Source organism: Podarcis raffonei, chromosome 13 (assembly GCF_027172205.1).
Source record: "Podarcis raffonei isolate rPodRaf1 chromosome 13, rPodRaf1.pri, whole genome shotgun sequence".
NCBI classification, from domain to species: Eukaryota; Metazoa; Chordata; class Lepidosauria; order Squamata; family Lacertidae; genus Podarcis; species Podarcis raffonei.
The window spans coordinates 40,176,209-40,194,531 of NC_070614.1; the positions used below are offsets into that span (position 1 = coordinate 40,176,209).

Here is an 18,323-nt window from a genome sequence, read left to right on the forward strand (position 1 = left end):
GGCTGAGTGACTGACTCAGGGTAACCCAGTCAGCTTCATATGAGGGTGGGGATCTGAACCTATCCCCACCTAGACCAGGGTGGGGAACTTCCATGAGTCTGAGGACTGATGGCATTACTTCATGGGCAACCTTGTAGGGGCGACATATCAATGATGGGCAGGGCCAGAGGCAAAAAGTAGGCACAGCAAGAGGTAAAAGTGGGGAGAGCAACAGATGTGACCCTCATATTTGTAGTGTTAGGAGTTTGGTAGGAGAGGGGGTGGTCTGAATGCTTGGACCTCCTCCTAATGCCTGGACCCAGCATGGAATAGCCAGGCCAGCCTGGTGATGGCCCGCTAAAAATTGTGGGCCTGCCTCCCTCCCTCAACTGTCTGTTCCTTAGAAATACAAAAGGCCAGAGTTGAGAGTTGAGGGATATGAGCTAGAAGCTGCAGGCAAAAACTGCAGGCTGCAAGGGCAGAGAGAGCGAGAGCCAGGCCTGATTTATGCTGGAATCCAAGGCTGTGGGCTGTGGGAGAAGCAGGACCTCCTTGGGGCTTTAATGCTGTGCACCCCTCCATCATAGGCTCTGGTCGTATATATGTGTAAATAAACCATATGTCATAAAGACACCACAGTCCCCACTGTGCCTCATTCCCGAAGGAAATGCCTGGAACCCCTGTAATTTCACACTGCCCCGAGATTGGGGTGGCATGCACATCCTCAAAGGCACTTTTATTTTCAGGACCATGGGATAAGCAGATTTAGCTTTTGTTAAAAAAAAATAAGAAAAAAATAGCAAGACATATATAGTGAAAGAGGGTACAAATATAACAGAACAAATTCACTGATGGGAAAAGAAAAGAAAATGCTGCAGTGATTGTGTGTTTGGCCAGGAAATGGTATAATGCAAGACAAGTTTTGTCCAAACTAATCAAGCAAATGTTTCTACTACTCTAATCTAAAAACAACCACCATGAAGTGATGAAACCCAAGCTACTTTCTTGCAGTTTTCTGTAGATTGTATGAAATATGATCAGGCTGTACACTCTCAGTATCTTTTAGAATAGAGTTAAGTACCAGCAGTCATTAGTAATGATCACTATATGGGAAAGAAAAATATCACCTGCTGGTACTATTTCCTTTTCCGTATTCTTTCTTTTATTTAAATTATAATGGTTTTCTAACAAGCAGCTCTCCTGTGCCCACTTACCTGGTGTAACTTACTTCTGAATGGAAGAAGTAAGTTCCACCGAGGTGGATTTTGGTAATCTTTGTAATATGGCCACCCCCAAAATTTGGTACCCCCAAATGATTCTTCTCAATTATGGATATTCTCAATTTTTCTCCCCCTTGGCTTGGCACCCTGTGTGGGACCCACCTGTACCACCCTAAATCTGGCACTCATTCCACTGAACATAGTGGAATTTACATTTGGGGTGCACAGAACAATTAACAAGAATATTATAATTTGTAACAAAATTAATTTATTTCCTCTCAGTGTCAATAATAAGGTTTTTCATAGATACATGTGTTTTCCTCATGATTTCTGCAGCAAATCACCTCATATAAAAATAAGCCCCTATACCACTTGAGTGCTGCAATCATACCCATGTCTACTCATAAGTAAGTCCCATTTAATTCAGTGGGGCTTACCCCCAAGTAAGTGGGCATAAACTTGCAGCCTTGGACTTTCCATTTGGATTCTAACAGTAGCTTCAAATTTGCCTTGGGACATCTGCACCCGCTTGGACTTGCGCTTCAGGCCCTCTCCCCAGCCAAGTGGATTCTAGTGAGTCCCACACCCCAGTAACAAGTTCCATTGCCACTCAGGAAGTGTCAGGAGATTTCTTAGCCTGATGGATTGTCTCGTGCTGGTTACGGTTAGAGTTCTGACTGAAGCCCTTTCCGCACAGCCGACACTTGTAGGGCCTCTCTCCCGTGTGGATTCGCTGGTGCTCAATGAGGACCGAGCTGCGCGTAAAACTCTTGCCACATTTCACACACGTATAGGGCTTTTCTCCTGTGTGGGTAATGTGGTGCCGGATGAAATCCGTGCTGCGTGCAAAGCATTTCCCGCACTCAGGGCACCTGTAGGGCTTCTCCATCCTATGGCCTTTCTGATACTTCATCACCATCTTTGAGCTCCATGAGGAACTTCCCCCTGGAGACTGAGATCCAAGTCCAAGCTCAGCTCTCGCACCTTCATCAATTCTTTTCAGGCTTTTAGGCCCACGCCTCTGAACCTCTGTCCTTTGCCAAGGTGATCCCCAGTGTATTGGGTCGCTCCTTTTCTCCTTCCCATGAGTTCTCTCATGCTGCTTACAGTTGGAGCTCTGGCTAAATCCTTGCCCACAGTGGCTGCATTTGTATGGCTTCTCACCTGTATGGATTCTCTGGTGCTCCAGGAGGATTGAACTCCGACTGAAGCTCTTCCCACAGTCCAGGCACAGATAAGGCCTTTCTCCCGTGTGGGTCCTCTGGTGCCTCAAGAGGTCTGTGCTCCTGCGGTAATTTTTCCCGCAGTCGGGGCATTTGTAGGATTTTGTTTTGCCACACAAGGCCCACATAGGGTCCTTCAAGTCCCCTTTACAAAAAGTCAGCTGGTCTTTCGCAGAGCCTCCTTTCTGTAGCGCCTTATTTCCACTCCCGCTGGAGCTACTTGAGGAAATGGGACGTGGCTGTGCACCACCTTCCTGTGGGTTTTCCACTTTGTTCTTGCTCTCTGCAGGGAGAGACAGAATCCAGGCAGAATTTGCTCCATCTGCTGCAGACAGAAAAGAGGCTTGATCACCAAATTAAGCACTTGGTTTTGAAACAGAACCTAATCCACACACATTCAGTGGCCGGATGGGGGGGCAGGTGTCAACCCGGGCACAATTTTGCACCCTCTCTCCACCATGGTTCTGCTTGTGCACTGACTCTTCTCTGACTCTTAGGTAGTGTGAGGCAGAATAAGGCAGGAATGGAGAAGCTTTTGGCCCGCCAGATGCTACTGGACCACAACATCCACTATCCTTGACCATTGGCCATGTTGGCTGGGCTGATCGGAGTCCAATAACATTTGGCGGGACACAGGTTTCCCCATCCCTGGGTTAAGCGCTGCAAGATGAGGAATCCCTCTGAAAAACATCTTGGGAAGAAAAAATGCACAGGAAGACAGTGTGATATCTACCACAAGAACCAAGAAGCTCCTGGGTTAAGAAATATGTAGGCTGCATCCATATGAAGAGAAAAACAGTGTTAAGGGTTTTCGTGGGGTTTGCAGTACGTAGTCTCCTAACCATGCCTACCCAAGAATTAAGGCCTATGGAATTCAGTGGTGCTTACTTTCGGGTAAATGGGGTTATGCTTGCAGTGTTACTCAGGAAACCTACTGCTGCAGTTTCATCTATCCCTTGCACGCACACAAACACGAGTCCATCTCCCACTTTCTAACACATAGGCAGACATTTCAAGATCCAGACTTTAGACCTGGCTAAAAATGCTATTCTAGGGCAGATCCCTGGGTCAGGTTTAGCCCCGGTTTCCGAGCAAACCCTCCGTCCGTACCCCCTCCCCCCCCATGCTCACCTGGTGTTAGCACCAGGGCTCTTCCAGCAGGGACGGGCAGGAGGAGGTACACGGAGCCGTCAGCAGGGCCTCCGAGCCACCGAGGGGGGCTGCGGGCAGGAACAGCCGAGGGAGCCCCTGCCGCCATAGCAGGGGCAGCAAGCGGGCCGAGGGCGGCGCAAGGCGCGCGAGGGCCAGCCTGGACAAGCGCCACGCTTGTCGCGCACTTTCCCACTCAGCCGACGCAGCGCGAGGCGCGGTGAGGAAGAGGGCTGGCTCTGCGCGGCATCCTGGGAGGCGTAGTCTCCCCAAGCGAGTGACACTTAAAAGAAAAGGTCTGGGTAGAAATAAAACCCATTGATCCTGAGAGCAGAGGACAGGCGAATCCTAGAGATGAAGGAGGGCGGAGGCAGCTATCATTTAGAACCGGTAAAGCGGTATAGCCAACGCGGTGCGCGCCAGATGCTGATAGACTCCAACTCCCATCAGCTTCAGCCATCATAGCCAATGGCAAGGGATGATGGGAATTGCAGTCCAACAACGTCTGGGAAGTGGTCACATGGGGAAATGAATGGTACCTTCATTCGGGCAAGGCTTCGACCAAGAAATGGGCAAGTGTAGGGCAGAGATTTGCTAAGGGATATCATTATTCTTATTTAGTTATGAAATTTGTATACCGCCCTTCATCCTTTAATCTCAGGGTGGTTCAAAGCATAAAAATGGAAGATGAAGCACAAAATGTTTTACAAAAACGACAAGAAGACCACAAACTAATAACTCCCCTCCTCCCCCCCACAAACACATTTAAAAGGGTATAGGATATTAATCAGTGCAAGGCCTGGTTGCCTTCGCCTGGCACCTAAAGGTGTATATAATGAAGGTGCCAATCGAACCTCCTTGGGGAGAGCACACCACAAACACAGAGCAACTGTAGACAGGGCCCATTCTCATATTACCACCTCCTGGAGGAGGCACACGCAGAAGGGCTTTGGAGGATGATTGCAGGGTGCTGCTGGGTGGTTCATATGGGGAGAGCCAGTCCTTGAGGTGTTGTGGTCAGGAGCCATTTAAGGCTTTATAGGTCAAAACCAGTACTTTGAATGGGGCCTGGAAACTGCTTCTGTTGGAAGCAGTTTCTGTCTGTGCCGAAACCTGGCTGAAACCCAGGTTGAAATGGATCAAGAAAATCAGTTTCCTCCCCCTGAGTTTACTAACCCAAGCTAAACTGGCAATCCCTACCATGTCTACTCAGAAATAGGTCTAGGTGAATTCCATGTGGTAAATGGGGTTAAGGAGTGCACCTTTACTCATCACTACTACTTTCAGAGAGAGATGAGGGGGAATATGCATAGATCCTGGTCGGTCTGATTCCTTGGCTAAGATCATTCTGTCTTGGAGGCCTCCTTTGACGCAGAAGCCTGCTTCTGAGCAGACATGCCTAGGAGTGTGGAGGGAATGAACTGGCAAGATGGTGAGCACTTCATACCTCAACATTTTTTAAAAAATATGAACACAAATGTTTTTCCTCCAGGCGGATATTCCTCTTCTAGGCCTTTGGCTAATTAAACAATATATAGCCCTTTAAACTGTGTGTGTTGGAGGCAGTATTATTTTGTTTGTTACTATGTTATGTATTTTTGTGTTTTTATGTTGTAAACCACCATGTGATCATCGGATGAAGGGTGGTATAGAAATTTAATAAATAATAAATAATAATAATAATGACATATTAAACTAGTCTTTATGTGTGTGTGCTGTTTTGCACTGCCTTACAACGAACTTATTCCTGCATTGCAGGGGGTTGGACTGGATGACCCTTGGGGGTCCCTTCCAGCTCTATAATTCTATAATTCTAACTTAATACAGATTAATCTCCCTCAAAAACGGCGTATGACGAAACGACCTCCCTAAAGGAAGGAACCAAGGAAACTACTATTCTTTATTCCATCGCATCCAACTGGAAAATGGAAACACGGCTTCTTTAAAGCCTGAATTTCTGGTCTTCCCCTCAAATGGCGGCGTCTTAAACGGCGCCAACCAGACTCTGCCCTCACCCAAAATGGCTACCGCCCTGTACGTTTTCCTTCCTATTTTCTTCTCATTCCCTGCCCTTTCTTGAGATGGCGGGCCTGCTGACTTCAACGGCGCAGACGCCTTTTAGCGAAGAAGGCGGTCGCACCGCTTCCTTTTGCAACACAAACTCAAAAAAGTCTGCGACCAACTTTTTTTGTTGTTGCCCTGAACAGCGATGGCGGCGCTGTAGCTACCAGACGCCGGTAAAGAAACCGCGCGCCTATTGGTTGGGACCATTAACAAGACGCATGGCCATTGGGTGGGCTGCATGTGGGCTCGGGCACTGTCCAGCGGCTGCTTGGAGAAGGGCGAGGGGAGGAGGAAGAGGGCGAGCTGGTGAGTTGGAGAGAGGAGGCGGTAAAGGCGGGGTCGAGCGTGCGGAGTAGTTTTATTTATTTTATTTTTTTCAAATTGAGATGCGGGTGCTTATCAGTTTGTTTGCCTGAGGCAGGCGAGAAGCCCGAGGAAGGGAGGGAGGCGGCGGAGGTGAGCCCTGGATGGGGCGGGCGAGGGGGGCGCCGCTCCCGGGTGGGGTGGCCGGCCGGTGTCGGGTCGGGCGCGCCTGGCGGATTGCGGGGCGGCGGGGAGGGGGCAACTTGTGGGGAGGATCGAGAGGGGGTGGAAGGAGCAAAAGGCCACCATGTGGGGGGCAGATATTTGGGGCGGGGGGACCCCCATGAAGTTGGATGTTTTTTGTGGGGTGGGGAGGAGAAGGGCGGAAGGATCTGGAGGAGGCGGCTGAGGAGTCGGAGGTGGGCACCGTCCAGCCCCACACCTCACCCGGCTGTCGGGGGTGCGCGGAGGGACTGTCCACCCGGCGCCTCCTCTGCCTGGTGCTGCCGCTCTCCCTCGGAGGAAAGAGGAGCAGCCTCCGCCTCTACTCGCCTTGCCTTTCCTCCCGCCAGGGAGCGGTGCTGATCCTGCCTAGGGCAGAGCACCGGGCGCGGGGGGTGGGGGTGGGGCTGGATGAGGAGCCGACAGGTAATCGGAGGCAAGCTCTTCCTCCCCACACCGCTTCCTCCTCTGGAGCTGGCCCTTTTAGGTCAGTGAGGGAGGAATCGGCGGGAAAGCTAAAGGGGACGGATCTTGAGGCGGTGGGGATAGTTAGGAGGCGACCCCCAAGAGAAAGAGGGGCCTGACGGTGCCCGTGCTTACCTGTGTGTGGGGTGAGCCTAGGCTGCGAAGCAGGACGGGGGGGGGTGAGAGAAAGGGATCCTGAATAGACGGCAGACCCCTTTCCTCCAGCATCCTAGAATTGCCACTGAAATCCAGTTCTGGGAGGGATCATTGGGTCAGTTGCAGCCCTGGGTTATGGTTTCCCTTTTTCCACATGCCCCACATGCTCACCTTTTGTACACACCAAGGGTCCATCGCCAGGGATGGTGAGAGGCAGGAGCAGATGGGATGATGTCTCTACTTCCATAGGTTTTTAATATGCATGTGTGTGTGTTTGTGTGTGTGGTTATCAAAGGGTGTGACGTGAGAGGATGGCAAGTATGGCAGGAAGAGTGAAGGACAATATTACATTTTGGCAATGATTCATATTCTTATGTAGCTGCATTGTTTTATACTTTTTCGATGCTCCTAGGGACAGAACTCCCATCTTTGCCTGCCATCTTTGTCAGTGGCATCACCCCCACCAATCTTCTTCCATAGTTAAGGAAACCCAGGGAATAATTAAGCTGCAAAACAGGAAATTGGATAAGTGGATTTTTAAAACCCCCATAAATGCTGCTAATACCTAAAAATATTAAAATACCGACTCCTGGGAGGAAAATATTTGGATGGCAGAGATCACAGTGTCTTTGCTGAAGGGAGCAGCTGTTCCAAGTCCAGGACTCTACTGAGAAAATATGGTCTGAGACAGCCTAATATTGCCACTGGCAGTAGCCCCAGCAAAATCACCCACCCTCTGCTTACTTGGCTGCTTGCCTCTTATTTGTTTCATCTTGCCATGACTTGAGACGCTTTTGTTGGCTTGAGTTTTATCACCCGGCATTACTCGGCATTTCCTACCCTTCCTCCCACAGTCTTCCTGGGTCTCTTCTTGCCAGGGGTAACTTTTGAGAATAATCTCTAATGAGATGTCAAATGTGAGGAAGGTCACAGACAAGACAAATGTCTGAGCAAGGCTCCTGTCATGTGCGGAAATGTAAATCCACTAAAACGTTGGTCTGCCTTTAGTGTGTATCTGTGTTGCAGAGTTGGGCAACCCATGTCCCTGAACATGATGTTGGACTCCCAACTGCCATTAGCTCTTGCCAGCAAGGGCAGTTGGTAGAGTAGGAGACTCTTCATCTCAGGGTTGTGGGTTTGAGCCCCACGTTGGGCAAAAAGATTCCTCCATCACGGGGGTTAGACTATGTGACGCCTGTGGTCCCTTCCAATTACAATTCTGTGTACAGTACTGTAGACCAACACCAGTGCAGGGCAACAGGTTCCCTCTTTCTGTTCTGTTGAGCCCTTTTAAAAGCCGTGGAGTGTGTTTTCCAGCTTGGATTTCCTTCTGCCTTGCTTGCTGTAGTACATGCCTTTGTGGTGCTTCTGTTTCTAGCCCCCACCTTTAATTTGCTGTCCCCCATTTGGCAAGTGCCTGCTTGGTTTTACCCATCTCCCTGGGTGGAGGGATCTGCCACTCCCACTGAGAAGTTTTCCCTTCCTACCTGAGCTTCTAGTCTTGTAGCCCTGGAGAATCTCTGTGAAGGAAGGGCGTTTTTTTGGTTGTTGCTAAGGTGCTATTTGCATGCCTCCTAATGATTTATAATTACCTTCTCTAAGGGGAAACCTAATAAGCTCTTATGCTGGCCTCTGTGTCATTGGAGGATGCATGTTTGAGCCTGCTGGTCCTTCAGAAAGGAGGGGGTGGCATTGCTAGGGTTTTTTAGTCAGGCTGTGTATCCCCCTGACCCACATGGGGTTCAATGCTTACACACACTTAGCTGGGAGGAAGTCCTATTGAACCCAGGGGAGAGAAGTCTACTTTTGAGTAGACAAGAACAGGAGTGTCCTCTTAACCATCCTTTGCTTAGTTCAGTAGTAAATGTGAAGTTTTCTCCAGCTAGTAAAGAGAATTGTGATTTGTCATCCGTGCAGTAAGTTTTGACAATCTGGGTGTGGTGTTACACATTCCAGGTTAATCCAGATTAAAGTAGCATTTGGCTTTAAAAAGCAGAACTATATCTGGGGACCATGGGAATGCAGTCATTTTAATTCTTGTTTTCTCCTTTTCTGAAGCAGAGAAGTGAGAAATGAAGACCCTGTGGGCTGTTCTGGGGCGGCCACCTTCCTGATGCCAGGAAGGGGTGGGGTATCTCCCTTCTGAGACAGGCCATGGAGTGGCCCCTCCTTGAACGAACATCTGAGGGGAACCCTCAGCCAATGTCACACTTGGAGAGGCAGATCAGACGGCGAAAAATCCTCATCTACAGGTGAGAGAAGAGTGACTCTCCTCCCTGTCAAAGTCCTGAGTGGGAGAGGCGAGACAGAAATTGTGTCACCGCTGTGACGTTCTCTTTGTATCCTTCCATGTTTCCAGGCCTTCCTCTGAGGAGCAGGAATCCTCAGCCCTGCTCCAGAAGCCCCTCGAGACAGGGGGGGCATGCCCCCTTCCATGTGGCGATGCCGAGCTGTCACCCAGCAAGAGGCAGCGACTTCAGCAAGGGCCACTCCGAACGGCAGAGCAGAACGGGGAAGTTTGCGGCGCGGCGGGAGAGACCTTGTGGCGGGTGGCCTCTCCCATGGAGAAGCAGCAGCGGAAGATGCTGGCTGTCAACCTGGAGGACTTTTCAACAGCCCAAATGCTTGTGAGGATGCCACAGTGTGGGGGCTGGGTTGCAGGGGGCATGAGAGGATTCCTAATGGGCTGTATGAAATCTGGTTCTGAGGTGGGAGAACCCGTTGAACAGGTCTCAAGGCCCCAGATCCATAGTTTCCCCCAGTGCTTTTCTCTCTCTAGAGAAATAGGTGCCGGTACTCACCATAAAGTTGTTACAGTAATTGCCACACTTTTAAAAAACAACAAAAAAGAGTTTCTGGTACTGCATACCCTTGAGAACCTCCTAAAAAAAAGCACTGGTTTTCCCACTGTGCACTGCAGCTCCCAGGGTGCTTTGCACTACCAGACCAGGAGAATTGTGACCTATAGTGTACCTCTTGCATTGTGATGGAGGAGTCAAGCCACCTGGATTAAGGACCCTGAAGGATGCCTTGTCCCCATGAGTTGATTCCTGAGTAAACATACACATGGAAGGTGGGGAAAAAGGGGAAAGGAGGCCCCTGTCCCTCATTATCCTTAAGCTCTTTGAAACTTCGTGTGCGCCTCTCTTTGCCCAGAATGATCCACAAGGGGATCCCCAAAGATCTGCCACATCTCCCTGTGCAAATCCCCCCCAGTCAGCAGCTGTGAATGAAGACAGAGTTTCCTGGTCAACAAAGACACAAAGTAGTCCAGTGTGCAGGTGAGGAGAGGCCCCAGGGAGGCGGAAGGAGTGGAACAGCTTTGGGATCGAGCACTTGATTTAAAACATTCTGCCTTTTTTTTACCCTTCCTACCCTCAGATCGTCTCCCCCTAAGGGCTACCCTCCATCCCATCGAGAGCCTCAAGAGAAGTTGGACCACGCCCGCCGGCAACTGTGGGACAAGAGGGTGTCCCTCGCACGGTGTCGCGCTTCAGAGCGCCTGTACGCAAAGAGGCAGCACCTTCAGAAGGGGGTTTCCCTTGCAAAGGGGAGCGAGGGGACAAAGACCTCCCTGCTGGAAGTGGCTCATCAGCAAATCCTCGCCACCAGTTTGGAGGCTGGTTCCTTGAGCCAAGCTCTGGTTAGTTAAGGTTGGGAAGCAGCCTCACCAGATAGTGCTGGGAGGGACAGGGAGAATCCTGTTGAAGGAGTTGGAGGGTGGTGGCTCAGTCCACATTTTTATTCAGCTGTCTTTTCTTGCTGGCAGGTTGCCGGCACTGGCAAGGAGCAGCCGGAGACCTCCTCAGCCCGCTGTGGGTGAGTGCCCCCCTAAACAAAGGCACAGAACTGCTTGTGCCTCCCCCATCCTTTAAAGACAGTGCCAGTCACCCAGCAAGAGAACTGATCCACTTCAAGGGTTACAGTTGGTGCCTATTGTGCCATCCCAAACTCCCTTGGAGGGTAAAGTGATGGTCTCTTTCCTTTTGGGAGAAATGCTAACTTTGACCCCCTGGGTGTGTCTCAAAGCACCGGGAGGAGAGGGGCTAAGGAGACTGCTTTATCACTGCCCCACTGTGTTTCTCTGGTTAATCAGGAGTGATCAGCTGATGCTGCCTCGCCAATCATCTCCAAATGGGGACACCCAAACCCCTCGAGTCCCACAAGACCAGTGTCATCAAACAGGTAGGGAAAACTCTTGATTCAGGTGTTGTGTGCTGTTAAGTCTGTCCTTCATTGCAAAGTGGCATCTCGGGTGTGCAAGTATTTTGTGTGTGTGTGTAACTTCACTGGAACATCCCTGGTTCCGTGGAGTCTGAAAACCCCTTTGGTAATGCAGGAAAAATTCCCATGTTGGACTGAATCCAGGCCGGATGATCAGTCATCTCCCACCCATGGCAAGGTGTTCGTGGGGCTGGATGAAGCGGGCACAGACTCAGGCATCCAGATGGGAGTGCCAAGAGTCAAGCTGGGCTGAATATCAGCCGGCCAGAGTACTCTCCAGAAATCTTGAGACCAGTTAATAATCTAAGAAAGGCAACAGCTAAGCAGCTAGAGGAAGATTCTCAGGTGTAAACAGAAGAGGAAGATGTCTGTATCCTTCACAAAGTGTGTGTCGGTGTGTTGGGGGATGACAACTCTTGACTCTAAGTCAGAGACTGGAAACCTTTGACCCTTCAGATGTTGCTGAACGACATCTCCCACCAGCCCCAGCAAGTGTGGCCAATGGGCAAGGATGATGGGAATTGTAGTCCCATAGGCCTGGATGACCCCAGTTTGGGGAAGGCTCCCTTTGGCCCTCTTGTGACAATGTTGTTCCTTTCCCTTCCTGCCAGATGTGTCCACTGAAGCTCCATCCTGGCTGCCTTCAGCATCTGCTCTCTTGCGTCCATCATCTGCCTCCCGTTTCCGGCACTGGGGTCTGGTCCCCGTCTTCCAGAGCGTGCGGTCCAAGCTGGAGGCCTTTGCTGACATCTTCCTGACCCCGTCCAAGCCAGCCGTGCAGTCCACCGAGGGGCCCCCGTCCCTGCCCCCTTGCCCGCCAGGGAATGAGGAGCAGGAGGCAGCCCAGCCGAGAACACCCCGCCAAAGAGTCAACATCGAGGTGAAAATCGCCATTTCAGAACCACGCCCCCGGAAGAGGAGCTACCACCACGAGGAGGAGGAAGAAGAAGAGGAGATGGGTGACGCGGTGGTGAGCGGGCGGCCCCCTATCCGCCAGTGGCGCCTGAACGAAGGGGACCCGGCCCCTCAGCCCCGCCTTGGACGCAGCTACTCCTGCCCTGACGTCCCTGGTGCCCGCTTGTGGCAAGCCTCCCCCGTGGCCCTTCCGCTCTCTGCACAGCTGCGACAGCGTCGCCACACCGTCTGCAGCCTGGAAGTGTCCCGGGAGCTGGGCCGCCCCACCCCGCCCTGCCTGCGCAAGGAGGTGTATCCTTTCAGCACACCCCCCGCACACTTCTTGCTGGGTCCCTCCATGCACATTCCCCACTGTGATGGCTCCCCCTATGCCTCCCATGTGCCTTCCTGCTGCCGTGAACCAGACACCGTCCATTCCAGGTAAAAATATTCTCCTCCCCGCAAGCTGTTTCCCCCGCAAGAGTCTAACAGCTGTTCCTTTGAACACCATAAAAGGGCACAGATGACATGTTAGGTAAGTGTTTGCTCCTTTCCCATTCAAAACCAAGAGGGAGAAAGAAGCAAGCACTGTGGGGTTGTTTGTGCCATTCTAGGGTGGTTGTTTAAAAACCTCAGAGGCTGAATCCTCCTTGAAGTGGACTTATTGAAGTTAATGGATCCAAGTTAATTTCATTTACTTCAAGGGGTCTATTTGAAAGAGGAAATATCTAGTGTGTATGTGGAGGAGTTGTGTCCTAGTGCTGAAGCACATCCTTTGCACATCAGAGATCAATTGTTCTATCCCCTGCACCTCCAGGCAACAGCTTGAGTGGCAGTTTTGGAAAAGCCCCTTTCCTGAAAACCAGGCAGTGGAGATGATGTCAGACCAGAAGCACTGGAGGTCTGATTCTCCATAAGGCATTTCCATTCATTGACTAGTGCTGGAGGCAAATGGGCTGAGCCTCTTCCCCCTTTGGTTCTGCTCACAGGCAGAAAGACTCCATTTTCCCCACATGGCTTCAGAACTCCCATGATGCTTTGCACCCTCGGTGCTGTGTGGCATTGCTTTACTGGTTTGCCTTCCTCTTTTAAAGTCCCCTCCACTAAAGAGGGAGAACTGTCAGCTGGGAAACATGACGTCTAACGCTAATACACGATGCTTGGTTTCTCCTCTGTCCTCCGCAGGGAGCTCTCTCACTCGCCCGATCATGGACGGAGGGCGTCTGGGATTGGCTTGGACGTGGTCGACTCAGAGTTGCTCACGTCGGAGCAGATGATGCTTTCAGAAGTTGAGATGAAGGTCAGTTGCTGTTTGACTCAAGCTTCTCAATTAGGAGGTGCTGCACCGTGAAGAATGGGGGTCTGTGGTACCTGCTCTCAGTCTGAGGGCCATTTTGCTTTGCCATTGTGGCCTTTCAAAATCCTTCTTACCCCCCCTAAAACCTGCAGGGATCCCAAGACAACACCGTAGGGAAGGTGTCCTCCATAAGGATCCGCAAGACACCGTCCAAGCAGCAAGCAAATCTCACTCCCATGGGGCTTCCCCGGCCTGTCAGGTGAGGGCTAGAGTGGAATGGGGGGCGCCTTTCTGCAAATGGAGATGAGTAGCTTGTGAATCTGCCTGACAGTGGTTTAGGAACTCTGGATTCAGATTCCACAGTGCTTGGAAAGGAGGCGGATGTGGTCTTCTATAGCCTGGGGGCAGATGAGTGCTGTATGAGAGGGGGCTCACCTAAGGAAAGGTGTAAATGGTTTTGTTTTTTTTTAATTAAAAGTGCTAGCTGAGTTGAACCTGCCAGTCAAGAATTAGCGCTGTCCACCAATGTTAAAGATTTGTTAGTTGATCATCTGTCTTTCAACTGAAACAAATGCAGAGCCTCTCTGACAGGGACCACTTGAGTGGTGGAGAGTGTGCTGACTCTGGTACTCTTGGGCAATAAAAGCAATAAAAACCCAGTGGGCTAAACCATTGGGCCTGATTCAGATTGAATTGCAAGCTTAAGAGATCAGCTGGTAGTTTCTGGCAGAGCATGGAAGCAAAGCGGGGTAGCAGGGAAAGCAATCTGGTGCCCAGCAGGGCTAAGTGAGTATTCCTGTATATTTATATCTATATCTACACGCACGCACACATATTTTATCGTAGGCCAAGGCCATTTCTGGGTGATTAATTCTATTATCTTCTTTCCTGTGTCAGGTTGAACAAGAAAGAGTTCAGCCTGGAGGAGATCTACACCAACAAGAACTACCGCACACCCACAGAGAAGAGGTGAGGAAGTCTGCTGGCATCTGTCCTTTTCTAAAACACCAGCATTCATTACTTTTGTGTGCACACACCCTTCTCTCTCTTTCCCCTCAGTCATTTCAAGCCAGCAACCCCAGATTCTGACTTCAGCATCCACAAGCGATAAGCACTACCTCCTGCAGTCTGAATATATTTGTGAACATGCATAGTTCGCTCCCCCAAAAATGGGATGAGGATAGTTATGGGGCAGTGGTGGTGACGGGGTCATAGAGCAGTAGTGTACAAGCTCTCCCTATTTTCTGAGCCTTTGACATATAGGAATATAAGAGCCCTGCTGGGCCAGACTGAGGGTTCATCTAGTCTAACCTGCTGCCTTCGGGAAAGCCTGCAAGGAAATGAATTAAATTACACATGATCAATAAAAGACACTTAAACACAGGTGTTTTAAAAACATTCAAAACTGACTGAAATCAACAAAGGCAAATGTAAACACGTGTAGCTCAACAAAGGCAAATGTAAACACGTGTAGCTTCTATAGGTCTAGATAGGCTTGCCTAAACAAAAATGCTTTAAGCAGGGGCCAGAAAAAGTGCAGCCAAGGCACCTGTGTGATGTCAATAGGCAGGGGGTTCCAATGTGTAGGTGCTGCTGCAAGTTCCTCTTCTTGAAGTGGTTGAGTGGGCAGATATGGAGAAAGGCAATCCCCAAAGTAAACACTATTCTTGGGCAGCTGGTAGTCAGAGGCATATTATCTCTGTCCCTAGAGATCCTACTAGTCATTGATAAGCCTTATCACCCATGAACTTCATAATCCCCTTTTAAAGATCTCCCATTTGGTGACCATCACTGCACCTAAACCAGGGTCAGAGAACCTTTTTCACCTAGTGGGCCAGATCCTAACTTGACGGCAACTGATGGGCCATATTTAACAGGCAGGTGGGACAACCTGCCTGTCCGTCACCATGTCAAGTGATTGGTAGGCAGGCTGTCCCATCTAGCTGTCAAGGTCCACTTTTGTTGTGGATCGCCCTGAGATGAAGGGTGGTGTACAAACTTAAGAAATGAAATGAAATGGCCCTGCTGGTCCTGTAGCACCAAGTGGTTTGCCTTAAAACCTCAGTTGAAACGGGGGAAATGCAGTTTCAAGAGAAACTGGTGCTATTGGAACAAGCAAAAGAGCACTCTGGATTTCACTGCAAACTCTTGTTCTTTTGTAGCCTGACTGGACCAGCGGTAAATAGAACACAAGTGAAATGCCAACCACTTACAGTTTTAACATCTGCCCCGTATCCTGAAAGCAATATGCAAATAAGTGGATGAACTGTGGTCCTCTACCTTATGATATGTTTTGTCAATGGCCCTTGGAATTGATAAATCTCTCAGTCCCTGTGCTGTACTTCATGGTCACTGCTGCACCATCTTTCTGCTCCTGTTAATACTTGTTGCAGCCCTCAGAATTTTATCTACTTTCCTGAGAAGTGCTGCTTTTAATTTAGAAGTTTCAAGTTCTTAAGATGGATGAAGCAAATACTTGACATGAGCAGTGAATGCCGAAAGCTCTGAATGCAAAGGGGACCTTGGGCTGGGAGCTGTCTTGAGTTCTCTACGAAGGTGCCAGGACATGTTCTGTGACTTCTCATTCCTTCCACCCTCCAAACCTCTTTGGTGCTTTTTTTGTGTGCCACATGTTGCCTAAACACCCCAATTTCGACCCATGCCTTAAAACCAGACTGCATAATAGCAGAGCATGGTGACCTTAACCGTTGCATTGTTCGTTCCAGCTACAAAATGTCAGCAGTTTTGTAGTTAGTCTGCATTTGTTTATGCTTTTTATACTGCTAGGCTTGGTTAGTGGAGTCTGAGAGGTTGTCTCCTTTTTTCCTGGTGTCTCACCTCTTCCTTTCTACCCCTGCAGGTCATTTGAGACCATCTTTGAGGTGCCTCTGGAACGCAACGGAGCGCTCATTTTCACCAGCCAGCGCAAGCTGAAGCGGGCCATGGAATTCCAGGAGGGAGGCCTCCCTCGCAAGCAGCGCAAAGCCCACTCCCGAAGGAGTCGCAGGGCAGCAGGAGGGCGGAGGGTAAAGAAGCCCCAGAGTCCAGAGCTGGAGGAGAAGCTGCAGCAGCGGCTGGCTGAACTGGATGCCCTGTTTGAGGGAGAAGAATGCTGAGATCTGAGCAGAGGCTAGAGGGAAGGGCAGCACCCCGAGGAGCCCAAGACCACTTCCTCTGTTTAACTAGCAAAAGAGGCTGCTGGTGATGTTGCTGTTGTTTTTAAAAAAACTACCAAAGTCACCAATACCACTCCAAGTTTCTCCTGTGGTGCTGTTTATTCTCCAGTTCCCCATCAAACCAGCCTTCTGTGCCTGTTGCCTCCTCCTCCTCCCTTGATCAGTCTCCGAGCCACAAGCTCTGCTGCTTTGAAAATAGTGCCTGGGTGCCTATCTGTGCCACCTGGCCCAGCCAACATGCTGCCTGCTCTGGCACCGCACGAGTCCCCATTTGCTTGGCTCTTTGGCTCGCAAGTGGAAGGGGAAGAATGTTTGTTGTGCCCCAGAGTTGCCCGCCCTCTGCACTCTTCCTCCTGTGCCCAGTCAGACCACCAGTGCTGCGCATGGGAGGAGCACCTAGTGCCCAGCGCTGTTGTGCCTTCTGTGAGAGACTTAGGCCAGCAAGGGATGGGCCTAGCCAAGTGAGGGCCTAGTTGCCTTTTCTGGAGCGGCCACTGCCATCAAACCAAATAGGAATGCAGAACCGACGTGCCTGTTGGATGGGAAGGAGAAAGAAAAAAGGGACTGTGTGAAAGAATCAGCAGGAGCAGGTTTTTTTTATGACACGGGATGATGTGGCAGAAGAGACGATGTAGCAATAGGCTGGGCAATGGGGACGTGTCCACCTGTTTAAGCACAGACAGTGGATGGGCGGCTGGGAATCCTGAGAGAATGCCTTTGCATCTCTGGATCAAGGCCTCTGGGTGTTCCTAGCTTGGATCAACCGTTTTGTTAGGAATGATGTGTTTTTGGTTTTCATTTTTTATTAATCTATATTTCTAATAAACTTTGTATCTTGGGGGGAGGAAAAAACCACATATTGCCAGTTGCTCCTTAACTGGCCTTGGTGGGACCCTGAATGCAGCTTTAAGGGAGACCGCAATAGATAATTTTGCCTTGGAACAAGGGCATAGTGACCACAAAATGAAAATCCATAGCAAGCAGTGGATCATGTATCATTGCCACACTAAATTAATTTCCCCAGCCAATGTTGCCGTCTACCAGGAATGGTGGTAGGTGCACTGGCTATGGCAAAAAGCAAAATTGCTGTGATGGGGGATCAAATGGCAAGAAAGAAGTCAAGCGAACTGCACCCGGTTGTACTAAAATTGTACATGTGTAAGAGGCTACAACAAATAACAAAATATGTGGATTTGTGTAGTCTGCTGTGCATTTTGTGCAAATTCAGTAGCTATGCCCAGTTTAAAATCTGTTTTGAGGTGGTACGTTCACCTTCAAAACTACCATAGTCTAGAGTTGACATTGGTGAAATTTACTCCGTCATTCGTTACAGGAAAAGACAGTGTGTCTGATTGATTCCTCATGGTTAGTATTGCAACAGTAACATTTCATTTTATCAAATTAACAGGTTTTGCGTGGGAGTGGAGACATTTCCATCCTATTCACTCTCGCAGGCCTTTCTTTGGTCCGTTTGTCTACTGGAAAATGCGTTTTCTTGTTAGTTAACTACTTAGGATTTATTGAGCAGCTTTTATCCCAGTACAGTAGGCTCTGGTCAAAGTTTGCAAGACTCTGAAGCCCTGACAAAAGTTCTGCTGCTCCACATGTGCATCAGGAGAAAGGTCCCCCTGTCTATAGTTATGTAAACTGCTTAGAGGTTTTGATGCTATATAAAACTTGTTAAATAAACATGGTACACCTTCCCTCCATACTGTTGTGGGTGAAACAAACTCTTTCTTCAAGGCTTAGGTTGGCTACATTCATTCTGTACTTTTGCTTCTGTTCAGTATTTTATTATTACCTTTGCTACAGGGTCATCTGGCAGGCCTTGCCGTCAGGTGCTTTGCTGGGTGGGGATGGTTGCATTTTTCGCTAACCTTGCTCCGCTGTGTATCTCAGACTTCTCTTCCTCTTAGTCCGGCCTGCTTTTATTAATTTACAGGTTTTAATA

General features: G+C 49.7%; 2 protein-coding genes across 7 annotated transcripts in view; one reads left to right on the plus strand and one right to left on the minus strand.

Moving 5' to 3' along the window:
- The window catches only part of PRR14 (proline rich 14), a 43,309-nt gene extending 25,228 nt beyond the window's left edge, over window positions 1-18,081 (plus strand). Inside the window, exons 1-12 of one of the 6 annotated variants that reach the window (XM_053363516.1) lie at window positions 5,864-5,941; window positions 8,843-9,033; window positions 9,141-9,408; window positions 9,938-10,062; window positions 10,163-10,424; window positions 10,551-10,600; window positions 10,878-10,966; window positions 11,617-12,340; window positions 13,085-13,199; window positions 13,349-13,455; window positions 14,094-14,165; window positions 16,057-18,081. In XM_053363516.1, coding sequence (XP_053219491.1) covers window positions 8,936-9,033; window positions 9,141-9,408; window positions 9,938-10,062; window positions 10,163-10,424; window positions 10,551-10,600; window positions 10,878-10,966; window positions 11,617-12,340; window positions 13,085-13,199; window positions 13,349-13,455; window positions 14,094-14,165; window positions 16,057-16,312 — 2,166 coding nt within the window. In that variant the 5' untranslated portion in view covers window positions 5,864-5,941; window positions 8,843-8,935 and the 3' untranslated portion in view covers window positions 16,313-18,081. Of the gene's footprint in view, window positions 1-5,863; window positions 5,942-5,968; window positions 6,092-8,839; window positions 9,034-9,140; window positions 9,409-9,937; window positions 10,063-10,162; window positions 10,425-10,550; window positions 10,601-10,877; window positions 10,967-11,616; window positions 12,341-13,084; window positions 13,200-13,348; window positions 13,456-14,093; window positions 14,166-16,056 lie in introns of those variants that run through there. The other 5 variants (XM_053363514.1, XM_053363513.1, XM_053363515.1 and 2 more) reach the window with 5 other exon arrangements.
- LOC128400895 (zinc finger protein with KRAB and SCAN domains 7-like) lies at window positions 684-3,731 on the minus strand. Its single transcript, XM_053363582.1, has 2 exons — window positions 3,554-3,731; window positions 684-2,705 (listed from the first exon to the last, which is right to left on the minus strand). Exons 1-2 carry the CDS (start codon window positions 3,678-3,680, stop codon window positions 1,810-1,812), a joined length of 1,023 nt encoding a protein of 340 aa, XP_053219557.1. The 5' UTR covers window positions 3,681-3,731; the 3' UTR covers window positions 684-1,809.
- Window positions 18,082-18,323: the final 242 nt, after the last annotated feature.

Coding starts and splice junctions, on each gene's coding strand:
- LOC128400895 (XM_053363582.1), bottom strand. CDS start 3,680: ATGGCGGCAGGGGCTCCCTCGGCTGTTCCTGCCCGCAGCCCCCCTCGG. Junction 2,706..3,553: donor AGCCCTGGTGCTAACACCAG/GTGAGCATGGGG, acceptor CTCTCCCTGCAG/AGAGCAAGAACAAAGTGGAA.